General features: G+C 34.6%; 1 protein-coding gene across 2 annotated transcripts; it reads left to right on the plus strand.

The window, feature by feature from the left end:
• Positions 1-637: 637 nt before the first annotated feature.
• LOC18033754 (isoflavone reductase homolog PCBER) lies at positions 638-9382 on the plus strand. Of its 2 annotated transcripts, none has more exons than XM_024179322.1 (7): positions 638-703; positions 5801-5929; positions 6032-6143; positions 7765-7787; positions 7886-8123; positions 8775-8978; positions 9210-9382. In XM_024179322.1, exons 1-7 carry the CDS (start codon positions 638-640, stop codon positions 9374-9376), a joined length of 939 nt encoding a protein of 312 aa, XP_024035090.1. In that variant the 3' UTR covers positions 9377-9382. The 2 variants fall into 2 exon arrangements, with proteins under 2 accessions (XP_024035090.1, XP_024035091.1); XM_024179323.1 differs by having other exon boundaries at positions 9213-9382.
• Positions 9383-11328: the final 1946 nt, after the last annotated feature.

Below are 11328 nucleotides of genomic sequence, written 5' to 3' on the forward strand. Positions count from 1 at the left end.
AACAGTACATCCTTAAGTAAAATATGTCTTATATTATCTTTTTTTAATTCTTTTTAAAAAAATAAGTGAATAATAGTATGTCAATCTCAAATATCAATATGTACAATTTTTATTTGTGTAAGAATTTGCATCCAATAATCATCAATACATAATTGTCTTTTAATTGAATGGTTCTCACCTCCCTTCCAAACTTTGAAAAGGTAAAATAAGATCAATCATGTCAGTGGCAATTAATATAAAGATTACTTTTCTTATTTGTAGTAACGTCCTCTGATTATTTAGCTGATTTTCAAGCTACACATTTATTCCATTTGATGTTGATATTAGTAAAATTAATGTAATATTTAAAAAGGAAAAAAATCCGTTGAGCTAAAAGCCGAGTATAAAATTGAACCGGACCCAAACCAGAAACGCACGCCAACAACATGCTTGCGTCAGTCGGCCCATGCCCATAAACCCACCAAGCCCGATCCAAATAGAAAAATGAATTGGACATCCGAGATAGCAGAAACAGATAAGTAACGCTCGCGCTATCCCCAATCTCATATCTTCAACGGTATCCAACCAACATCTCAAAGTGTTCAATTTGTTTTTAAACCAAAAAAAAATTCAAAATTTTCAAGCGGAATTTGGGAAGATGGCGACTAAAAGCAAGATTCTGGTTATCGGCGGAACTGGATACATCAGTAAATACTTAAGGTGCGTTTGAAATTGAGGTTGAACAACTATAACTTTAAAACTACAGCACTAAAATGTTTGGTAAACACTAACTGTTGTAACTTAAAAGCTATTTAATATAATTTTTCACTTGTATAATAAAAAATTTATTATCTTTAATAATTTTGTCAAAATTATTATTTAAAATATATACTGTAAGAGAGATTGTAACATTTTCAATCTTTGGTTTGATATTCTGGAAGAAAATGGTTTGCCGTTTATGGAGAAAACGGCTAACCGTTTAATTCCAAAGAGCATGTTTTCTGTTCTAGAGAAAACGGCTAACCGTTTTGAGAAAATGGCTAACCGTTTTGAGAAAACGGCTAACCGTTTAATTCTAGAGAGCATGTTTTCTGTTCTAGAGAAAACGACTAACCGTTTGGATAAAACGGCCAACCATTAATTACAGAGAGTAACTTATTTGACATTCTAGAATAAAACGGCTCACCGTTATTGAGAAAACAGCTAACCGTTTATTTTCAGAGAGCGTGTTTTTGCGTCAATTGGAAAAACGGTTAGCAAGCTTGGAAATTTCAATTGTCAATCGATGCAAACTCAAACCAAAAGAGTGTTTTTTTGAAGAAGTACCATTTTTAATGGTTGTATTCTTTCAAATAAACATCTTCTTCATTAAAAATAGACAAACAATTAGATCATAATCAGATTTTGCAGGTTTCATATATGTTATGGAAATACAATCTTATTTGCTAGAGATTGTATTCAGGATTTGATATATCGTAGGGGTAATTTGCCATTAAAACTCTATAGCAAACCAAGATTGGTGAGGGCAAATAAAACCTTAAAGAAAAGTGTGCAAATACGTCTTAAATCCTAAGAAATTTTCTTTGTTCTTTGCCTCCATATTCTTAAACTTTGAAAATTCACCCATCAATCTTTAAGGTTTTATTTTGATGCAAATGGAGGCTGAGAAGAGTTTGACGTCATTTCTTAATCCTAGTGTCCATCTCGATCGTTTTGATGAAACTAATTTCACTCGTTGGAAGGGAAAATTATTCTTTCTTTTTACTGTTCTTAAAGTGGCATATGTTCTTGATCCGAAATTGAAACCATTTCCAGAACCAAGAGAAGATGATACCGAAGTTGTTAAGGCTGCAAGGAAACGTCGTAAAGATGATGAATTGATGTGCCAGGGTCACATACTCAATACGCTTTCTGACATGTTATATGATCTCTACAATTCTATGACTTCTCCGGTGGAAATTTGAAATGCTCTTGAATACAAATACAAAACGGAGAAAGAAAGTACTGACAAATTCCTTGTCTCTAAATATTTTGAATTTATTATGGTAGACACACAATCCATTCTTGATCAAATACATGAGTTACAAATTATTGTTGCTAAGCTTCGAGAGTTAAAAATTAAAATTTCTGAATCATTTCAAGTTGGGGCTATTATTGCTAAATTGCCTCAAAGTTGGAATGATTATAGAAAGAAACTCCTTCATAGTAAAGAGAACATAACTTTAGAAGAATTGCAAAAACACTTGGTAATTGAAGAAGAGACTAGGTCTCGCGAATCCAAGGATAAGCATGATTCTACTAAAGTTAATGTTGTTGAAGCTAGTAAATTCTCAAAGAATTTTAAAGTCAAGAATGACAAGAAATTCAAGAAGTCCAGCACACAAAAGTTTTCTGGAAATTATTTCTTTTGTGGTAAGAAAGGCCATCGCCAAAGTGATTGCAGATTCAAGAAGAAAAAAGAAGAAGTGAATTCCTATAAAGCTAATGTTATTGAAAACAAATCTGAAGAGATTTGTGCTATGGTTTCTGAAATGCAAATTGGCATGATTACCGAAACCAATATGGCTGAAACTAAGTCCTATGATTGGTGGCTCGATTCGGGTACAACAATTCATGTTTGTAATAATAAGAAAATTTTCTTATCATACAAAGAAGAAACGGAAGGACAAATGGTTCTCATGGGGAACAATAATGCAGCCATAATAGCAGGGAAAGGAGTAGTTGAGATCAACTTCACTTCTGGAAATAAAGTCACATTGTATAATGTCTTTTATGTACCTTCCGTTAGGACTTATCTTATTTCTACTAGTTGTATATGTAAGCATGGGCTTAAGATTGTGCTTGAGGGTAATACTTGTATTATCTCAAAGAATGGATTATTTGTTGGGAAAGGGTATTCTTGTGATGGAATGTACAAACTCAACATTAATAATAATAATATCAAGTTAGCTTATATTGTTGAGTCTTGAGATGTTTGGCTTGCTAAATTAGCACATTTGAATTTTAGATCTTTGAAATACATGTCTGAGCATGGTTTGATTAATTGCAATGATGTTAAAGGTCATAAGTGTGAAATTTGCATCCAAGCTAAATTAACTAAGAAACATTTTCTTAAAGCCGAACGAAATACTCAAATATTGAATTTAATACATATCGATATTTGTGAGTATAATGGCGTTTTAACAAGAGGAGGTAAAAAATACTTTTATCACTTTTATTGATGATTGTTCTAGATACACTTATGTGTATTTACTTAGAACAAAAAATGAAGCTTTTGATAAATTTAAAATTTTCAAAGCTGAAGTTGAGAACCAAAAAGATAAGAAAATCAAAGTGGTTCGTAGTGATAAAGGTGGTGAATATTTCTCAATTGAATTTAATAATTATTGTGAAGAATTTGGAATTATTCACCAAAGATCAGCTCCATTTACTCCTCAACAAAATAGTTTGGCTGAAAGAAAGAATAAGATCTTCACGGATATGATAAATTCCATGATCCTTAATGCAAAACTACCAAATAATTTGTGGGGGGAAGCATTACTCACTGCATGTCATATTCATAACAGAATTACATCTTTGAAAACACATGTATCTCCTTATGAAATTTGGAAAGGAAGAAAACCAAACTTGATGTATTTAAGGGTTTGGGGTTGTTTAGCTTTTTATAAAATACATGATCCTAAATCATCAAAGTTAAGTGCTAGATGTATAAAGAGTGTTTTCGTAGGATATGCTGAAAATTCCAAGGCTTATAGGTTGTTAGATTTAGATTCTAATGTGATTGTGAAATCTAGAGATGTTGAATTTATTGAGAATAAATTTCAACATGATTCTAATATTGAATTAGAATCAATTATTGATCAACCATATGTTAATACTCCTATTACCTCCACTAACAATAATAAAAGGAAAGACTCTATGACATCTTTCGAACCAATGAGGAGTCAACGTGAAAAAAAAGAAAAGAGTTTAGCTCCGGATTTTATTTCATCACAAGCACTACTCTTCTTGGTTGAAGGGGATAGAAAGAATGTACTTAACAAAGTACCATTGTTGTTAAATATTGAAAAAGATCCAAAGACATTTAGCGAGGCTATGTCTTCTAGAGATGCTTCTTTTTGGAGAGAGGCGGTAAATAATGAAATGGATTCGATTATAATGTTGTTTGATATAATGTTGTGGCCACAACCGATGCCATCTATTTCTTTGTACTGCGATAGTGAAGCTACATTGTCTAGAGCTTATAATAAAGTGTATAATGGAAAGTCTAGACATGTTAGCTTGAGACATGAATATGTGAAACAATTAATAGCAGATGGTGTTATTAATATTGTTTATGTTAGGACTAATAAGAACCTAGTGGATCCTTTAACAAAAGGTCTTACAAGAGACTTAGTTAAGGATACATCTTTTGGAATGGGATTGAAACCTTTAAATAATAAAGTCACCAACGACGGTAACCTAACTATGTAGTAGTTGCACCGCTACTCCATAGTTAAATGGATAATAATAAGTTGTTGTTATGTGACTGGTTTGGCACCGAGTAATAAATAATCACATTCGAGATATTCGGTGCAAATAGCTAGGAGGTTGAGGTTGAGTATTTACTCTTAATGAAGTTCAAGTCTTATAGTAGCTAAAGACATGATTTGAAACTTCACCTAAGTGAACATAAGAAATGGTGCCGTTTCTAACAAAATCATGGTTTAATCTAGTAAATGTTCATGAATCCAAGATAGAGCACAAGCCCGGAATAGTGCTAAATATTGGAACACAACTTTGAAAATCTGGGATAGCTTATATGTGATGTATCTCCGGTATTTACTTAAGAGACAAAGTTTAATGCTTAGCACATTATTGTCTTGTAAATGCTTTGAAATACACTCACTAATTAAAGGTTAAAATCGAAAGATATCTTTTTGTATGTATAAGTTTATCATTAATAAATCTGAAAAATATTACAATCTAGTGGGGGATTGTAAGAGAGATTGTAACATTTTCAATCTTTGGTTTGATATTCTGAAAGAAAACGGTTTGTCGTTTATGGAGAAAACGGCTAACCGTTTAATTCCAGAGAGCATGTTTTCTGTTCTAGAGAAAACGGCTAACCGTTTGGAGAAAATGGCTAACTGTTTAATTCTAGAGAGCATGTTTTTTGTTCTAGAGAAAACGACTAACCGTTTAGATAAAACGGCCAACTGTTAATTACAGAGAGCAACTTATTTGACATTCTGGAATAAAAAGGCTTACCGTTATTGAGAAAACGGCTAACCATTTATTTCCAGAGAGCGTGTTTTTTGCGTCAACTGGAAAAACGGTTAGCAAACTTGGAAATTTCAATTGTCAATCGATGCAAACTCAAAACAAAAGAGTGTTTTTTTGAAGAAGTACAATTTCTAATGGTTGTATTCTTTCAAATAAACATCTTCTTTATTAAAGATAGACAAACAATTAGATCATAATCAGATATAGACAAACAATTAGATCATAATCAGATTTTGCAGGTTTCATATATGTTATGGAAATACAATCTTATTTGCTAGAGATTGTATTCAGGATTTGATATATCTTGGGGGTAATTTGCCATTAAAACTCTATAGCAAACCAAGATTGGTGAGGGCAAATAAAACTTTAAAGGAAAGTGTGCAAACACGTCTCAAATCCTAATAAATTTTTTTTGTTCTTTGCCTCCATATTCTTAAAATTCGAAAATTCACCCATCATATACATACTACATATTATTAATTTTTGTTTTATAACTATAGTTTTTTTTTTACCGCAGCTGTAGTTTAAAAACTACAGCACCTCAATTCCAAAAAAGACCTTAGTGGAATCGAGCGCAAAAGCCGATCACCCAACATTCGCGCTTGTGAGAGACTCCACTCTCTCCACTCCTTCCAAATCCAAAATCCTCGACCGTTTCAAAAATCTCGGCGTCAATTTAGTTCCTGTGCGCCACTCTTTTAGCTTTCCAATTTTCCCGCCAATTTGCTTTTATTGTGATTAATTAATTAATTAAAGTAAAGATTTTATATTATAATTTTGTTTGCAGGGAGATCTATACAGCCATGAGAGCTTGGTGAGTGCAATAAAGCAAGTGGATGTGGTGATATCAGCGATAGGTCGCACTCAATTAGTTGATCAACTCAACATTATCGCAGCAAATTGCGATAACTAATTACTTGGGATTTTGGGAAATTTACACCAATAACCATAAAAATTTTGACTTTTTCCATCTTAACCCCCCAAACAAACTTCTATCAACATTAGCCATAAAAAAGCCTTTGAGACCAAAATACCCCTCTCTCTCATCTCTCCCCCAACAATCTCTCTTTCTCCCATCTCTCCCAAACCGAAGAACCAAGCTTTGCAAACAATCTCAGTTGGTTTATTCTAGTTATACTCCATCTTTTTTAATTCAAATCTATATTTTACATACCAAGTCTTCACTAATCTCTCTCCATGACTTTTTGCAAAACTTAATCATGAGCAAAGTATCCTCCCAGCACATATTCTGCACTGCGTCCCCACAATCCTCTGCTTCTTGATTGCAGTAATTTGCTTGGTGGTTATTGTCCTTCAGTCAAATGGCCGGAAACAATTATCAACCACACGCTCTTTAGTTACAGTGAGACCGTTCGAAACCTCAGCATATTCTTCAACTGGGGATAATTTTTATGAAGATGGGTTGACAGGAGAGGATGATCCAGCGTTCTTAGACTCGTTCACCAGCATTTACACTGCTCCCGTTTGCCACACACAGCGTACGTACAGTGCACATGCAATGTTTTGTAGCTTTTTATATAATTAAACGAGATGTGCATCCCATACCAAAAAAATTCAACAAAAACTATCAATATTATGTTTATTTAAGTCTAATAAACATTAAACACAAACATGAAAGACTCGATAAAAATTTTCCCTCGGACCGTGCACATTTGGCGGTTTGCGTTTGACCACTCTTAACAACAGCAAGTAGCAACAGAAATAAATTTGAAAATTCTGAAACTAAGTTTTCTAACGATCAATTACGTACTATGGATCGGCATTCACATCGGAGGCGACATCACCGGTCAGATTTTGCAGATCAACGGCTTACGGAACTCGCACGAGCTCCAAATAAGAGATTCAATATTAATACAACGAGGCTTGCCAAGATTTTGGCAACTGGTTTGATCATTCTTCCCATTCTTGTCATTCTCTCCTTGATCACTCGTCAACATCCGCTGATCACACCGTTGGATTAGCCGACGCCAGAATCTTGGACGCAAGAGTGCGACTAAATATCACCACTTGAAGATAACGTCAGGTAACAGCAGGGCTTCTCCAACAAGTGAGCAGACCAAAACAGCACGAGCTCCACCAAATGTTGCTTCAAAACAGCACGAGCTCCACCAAGCTTTGGTGCGACAGGCACCTGTCGCACCAACCTTTGGTGCGACAGGCAGTCTGTTGTCAAATTCACTCACGACTCGCAGTTTCGAAACTCTCGATCAAGTTCAGAAAATAATTCATACCACTATGTGATGCCGATTAGTATTGGATCCGAATAAATTATGATCAGATTTTACTTTTATCGTTGTCTTTTGCCGTCGCCGTTGGTTAATGATTAAGCTGCGTTTGGTTTGAGGATATGGGAGAAAGATGGTTGCTTTTGGTCTGTAATGAAGGGTAATTTGGGGAGAAAGGCTTGTATTTGGCTAATGTTGATAGAAAAAAGTTGAGAGGATTAGTTGTGAAAATAATAAAATATTTATGGTTATTTTCGTAAATTTCCCTGGGATTTTAAAGAAGCTGGAAATGTTAAGGTACTGATTAACCTAAGTAAATGCGTTAACTAATTACTTGGGATTTCAAATTCAAATGCGTGAATTGTTCTCAAAATTGATATATGTTTATTAGTCAGAGATTCTTTCCTTCAGAATTTGGAAATGATGTTGATCGCGTGCATGCCGTTGAGCTAGCAAGAACATCATTTGCCACCAAGGCTAAAATCCGCCGAGCTGTTGAGGCTGAAAGAATTCCATACACCTACGTAGCTTCCAATTTCTTCGCTGGTTTGTATCTTTCCAGTTTCTCACAGCCTGGAGCCGCAGCTCCTCCAAGGGATAAAGTGGTCATCGTAGGTGATGGAAATGCAAAAGGCAAAGCGCTTCTGGATACATTTACTCTGTACACGCAATGTGTGGTTACTGTTTGGAGATAAAAAAGGAGATTAATTAATAAAGAAAATGAAATTATTGAGGGATTTGCTGAAGAGTTGCGTGCACTCCTCATTTTTCTCCACCACTCATCTTACTTGCAAAATGCAATGACCAAACTATCCTCGCCAAAGCCTAGACATTTACTTGTGTTCAAAGGCCATTTAAGGGAGACAAGTACAAAAAATTATAAAGGATAGTGAGCAAAAGAAGAAAATGGAAGGAGGGGAGAATAAAAAAGGGGAGTGGGACGTTATCTAGGCAGGATTTTTATTTTTATTTTTTTCCTCTCTTCTCCATGGCATCTCTTTCTCTCTTTCTCCCACTAAGAAATTCTTTCTTTTACACTCTATTTTATTTTTCTGCAAATTATGCAAAAAACTTTTGGTTTTAAGGCAATATTTATTAAGCCACATGAACTTGAAAAGCATGAATAAGGGGATGATTTTAACACATTAATTCACCAACATTAATTGGAAAAGATCAGTTGCCACTACGAATCAGAGTAATTTCTTCGGCAATAGCCAAATATTGATATTTGATCTTGACACTAGAGTTAAATGAATGTAACTGGTTTTGTCATTTGATCCCCAGCATTTTTTAACAAGGAAGATGATATTGGAATCAATTCTATCAAAGCGGTGGATGATCCAAGAACACTGAACAAAATACTTTACATCAGACCCCGTTGCAGTATCTACTCATTCAATGATCTTGTGTCTCTGTGGGAGGAAAAGATTGGCAAAGCCCTTGACAGGGTCTATGTTACAGAGGAACAACTTCTGAAAAACATTCAAGGTTAGTTAGAACTATCACTTTATCAAGTGGATAGATGTAACTGACCGATAATGGAAATTTTTTTCCTTCTCCAAAATGCGATAGAATCTAATCGGTTTCAACAATCTCAAGAACATCTATTCCTGGTTGTGTTGTTTGAAATCTGTATGTATCAGTTTTCTTTCTAGATCTCAGATTGCTCGCAAGGATGTCAAGTTTTGATGATGCTTGCCTCTTTTCCTGTGTTTACAGAAGCTTCATATCCACTCAATATGCTATTACCTATTGGGCACTCTGCCTATGTCCTGGGAGATCAGACCAACTTCGAAATTGAACCTTCATTTGGAGTAGAGGCAACAGAGCTTTATCCAGATGCCAACTACACTACTGTGGATGAGTACCTCAACCAGTTCATATAAACCTTCTGAGATGAGCAGCAGGATCCTAACCAAAAATTGGGTGGTTTCCATCCCTGATTCTATAGTATAAAGATAGCGGCTTTCCCTGCTTTTGCCAGTTCAATGAAGTTTGTTAGATGATGTTATTTATACTATACTAGCAAAGATCAAGTTGCCTTTCTTGTCAAGAAGCCAAGCTCTGGCATTGGTTTATGCTAGTTTTTCACACTAATATTGGTATTCACTAATTTTTTTTTTTTTCATTTCACACCTCCATCATCAGTTGAGATACCCTCTTGTATGGTACTAACTTTGATTTTCCTTATGCTTCACTTGCTGTCTCTGCAGATTCGTAAAAGATCATTTATGGATAAGATCATAACATCAATATGATACAGTATGCATTGAGAACTCCCACATGAGTCTTGTTCTAGTTCTGGTTAGACATGAAACATGTTACAGTTCCATAACTTGAGACATTGTCATTCAACAATTAGCATCGCATTAAAACAGTGGCCAATCCCTAACAGCTACCTTTTGACTCTTCACATTTTTTTTCTGCATTTTATGCGTATTAATTATCCAGACCTAGACTTACTCTTCTCAGCTTGGCCCGTTGGACAGTGAGTGATGAAACAGAAAATTTTTCATGTTTATTACTTTTCTTGCATTCAAAATGATAAAACCGAAGAGGTTGTTGCATGCACGTCATTTGTTAGTAGGGGTATCAATTTATGAACGTATGAAGTATCTCTTCTGCACTGGCATCCTCCTTAACTGTCAGTAGGATCACAATAAGTCGACCAACCATCTACCGTATGGATTATCTATAAATTGAAATTGGTGTGTATTATGGATCTGTCACTCTGCTGCTTCTGTTTTCTTTTCTATTTTTACCAAGAAAGAAACATTGTTAAAACTGAATGGTTGTTATCTCGTCTTGTTGTAATGTTGTGTATGCTTTCTAGAAAATAATGAAGTGCCAAATATGAAAATACTAGTGGCTACCTTACCATCCTTAATAAGTTGTCTGATTGTCACCGTCAACAATCACTCTCAGCAACTCATAATCCATTTAAGCATATTATAAAATAATCAATTTTGTATTTGCACCAACTTTTAGTTTTAAATGACAATTTCGTTGATCCCCACACTTCTGTACTAATCAAATCCACTGAAACTGGACCTTTTTTTTTTTTTTTTTATAATTACATCGATTGCATTGGCTATTGCAGGGAAAAGACTGCCTCTACAGGGAACTAAACTTTCAGAATTGTTCTTATGAGGGTTTGAATATGCTCTCCTACTAGGTCAATGGCCTATTGGTTCGAGACCATTCACAAAGAAAGAAATGAGTTTTGCTTGTATAAATGAAAGAAATCCAAATGATAACTAATGTATAGTGGTACATGAGAAAAATAATTTCAGCCCTTGTGTAAAGTCAAAAAGAGAAAATATTAAAAGAAAGGATAATGTCATTGAGTTGGTGAAGTGAAAGAAAATGAAAAACATGGGATTTGGTCAAACTTAGTGTCCCAATCAGCAGAAAAAGGTTTTAGAAACTCACCTCAAGTTAAGCCAACTATTAGGAGCTTTATTTAACCATAGTTGCCTCAACAATGACTGATTCTCTTCCCCCCACCCACATTGTAGCTTTCTAATGTATAATAATAACTAATATAAACTAGACTTGATAATGGGTGCTGACGAAACGGGGGCTACCTCTACGCTTGCAAATGTAAATGAAATTGAGTTCATGACGCACAATGAAGTGAGCAAAATGAGTTGAGATCTGAGAATATATTAAAGAAAATATGAACCGATGAATTTTGGTTAAAAAAAAAAATGCTGGTTCTTCAAGACCTGCGTGTATTGCGTAAATTTTGTTAGGAAAAGGAAAGCATTTTGTCTAAAACGCACTAAATCAGATTCATTTGCTTGATATCTAATAAGGGTGAATTAACCACTCGGCC

This window comes from Citrus clementina, unplaced genomic scaffold (assembly GCF_000493195.1).
Source record: "Citrus clementina cultivar Clemenules unplaced genomic scaffold, Citrus_clementina_v1.0 scaffold_8, whole genome shotgun sequence".
Taxonomy (NCBI): domain Eukaryota; kingdom Viridiplantae; phylum Streptophyta; class Magnoliopsida; order Sapindales; family Rutaceae; genus Citrus; species Citrus x clementina.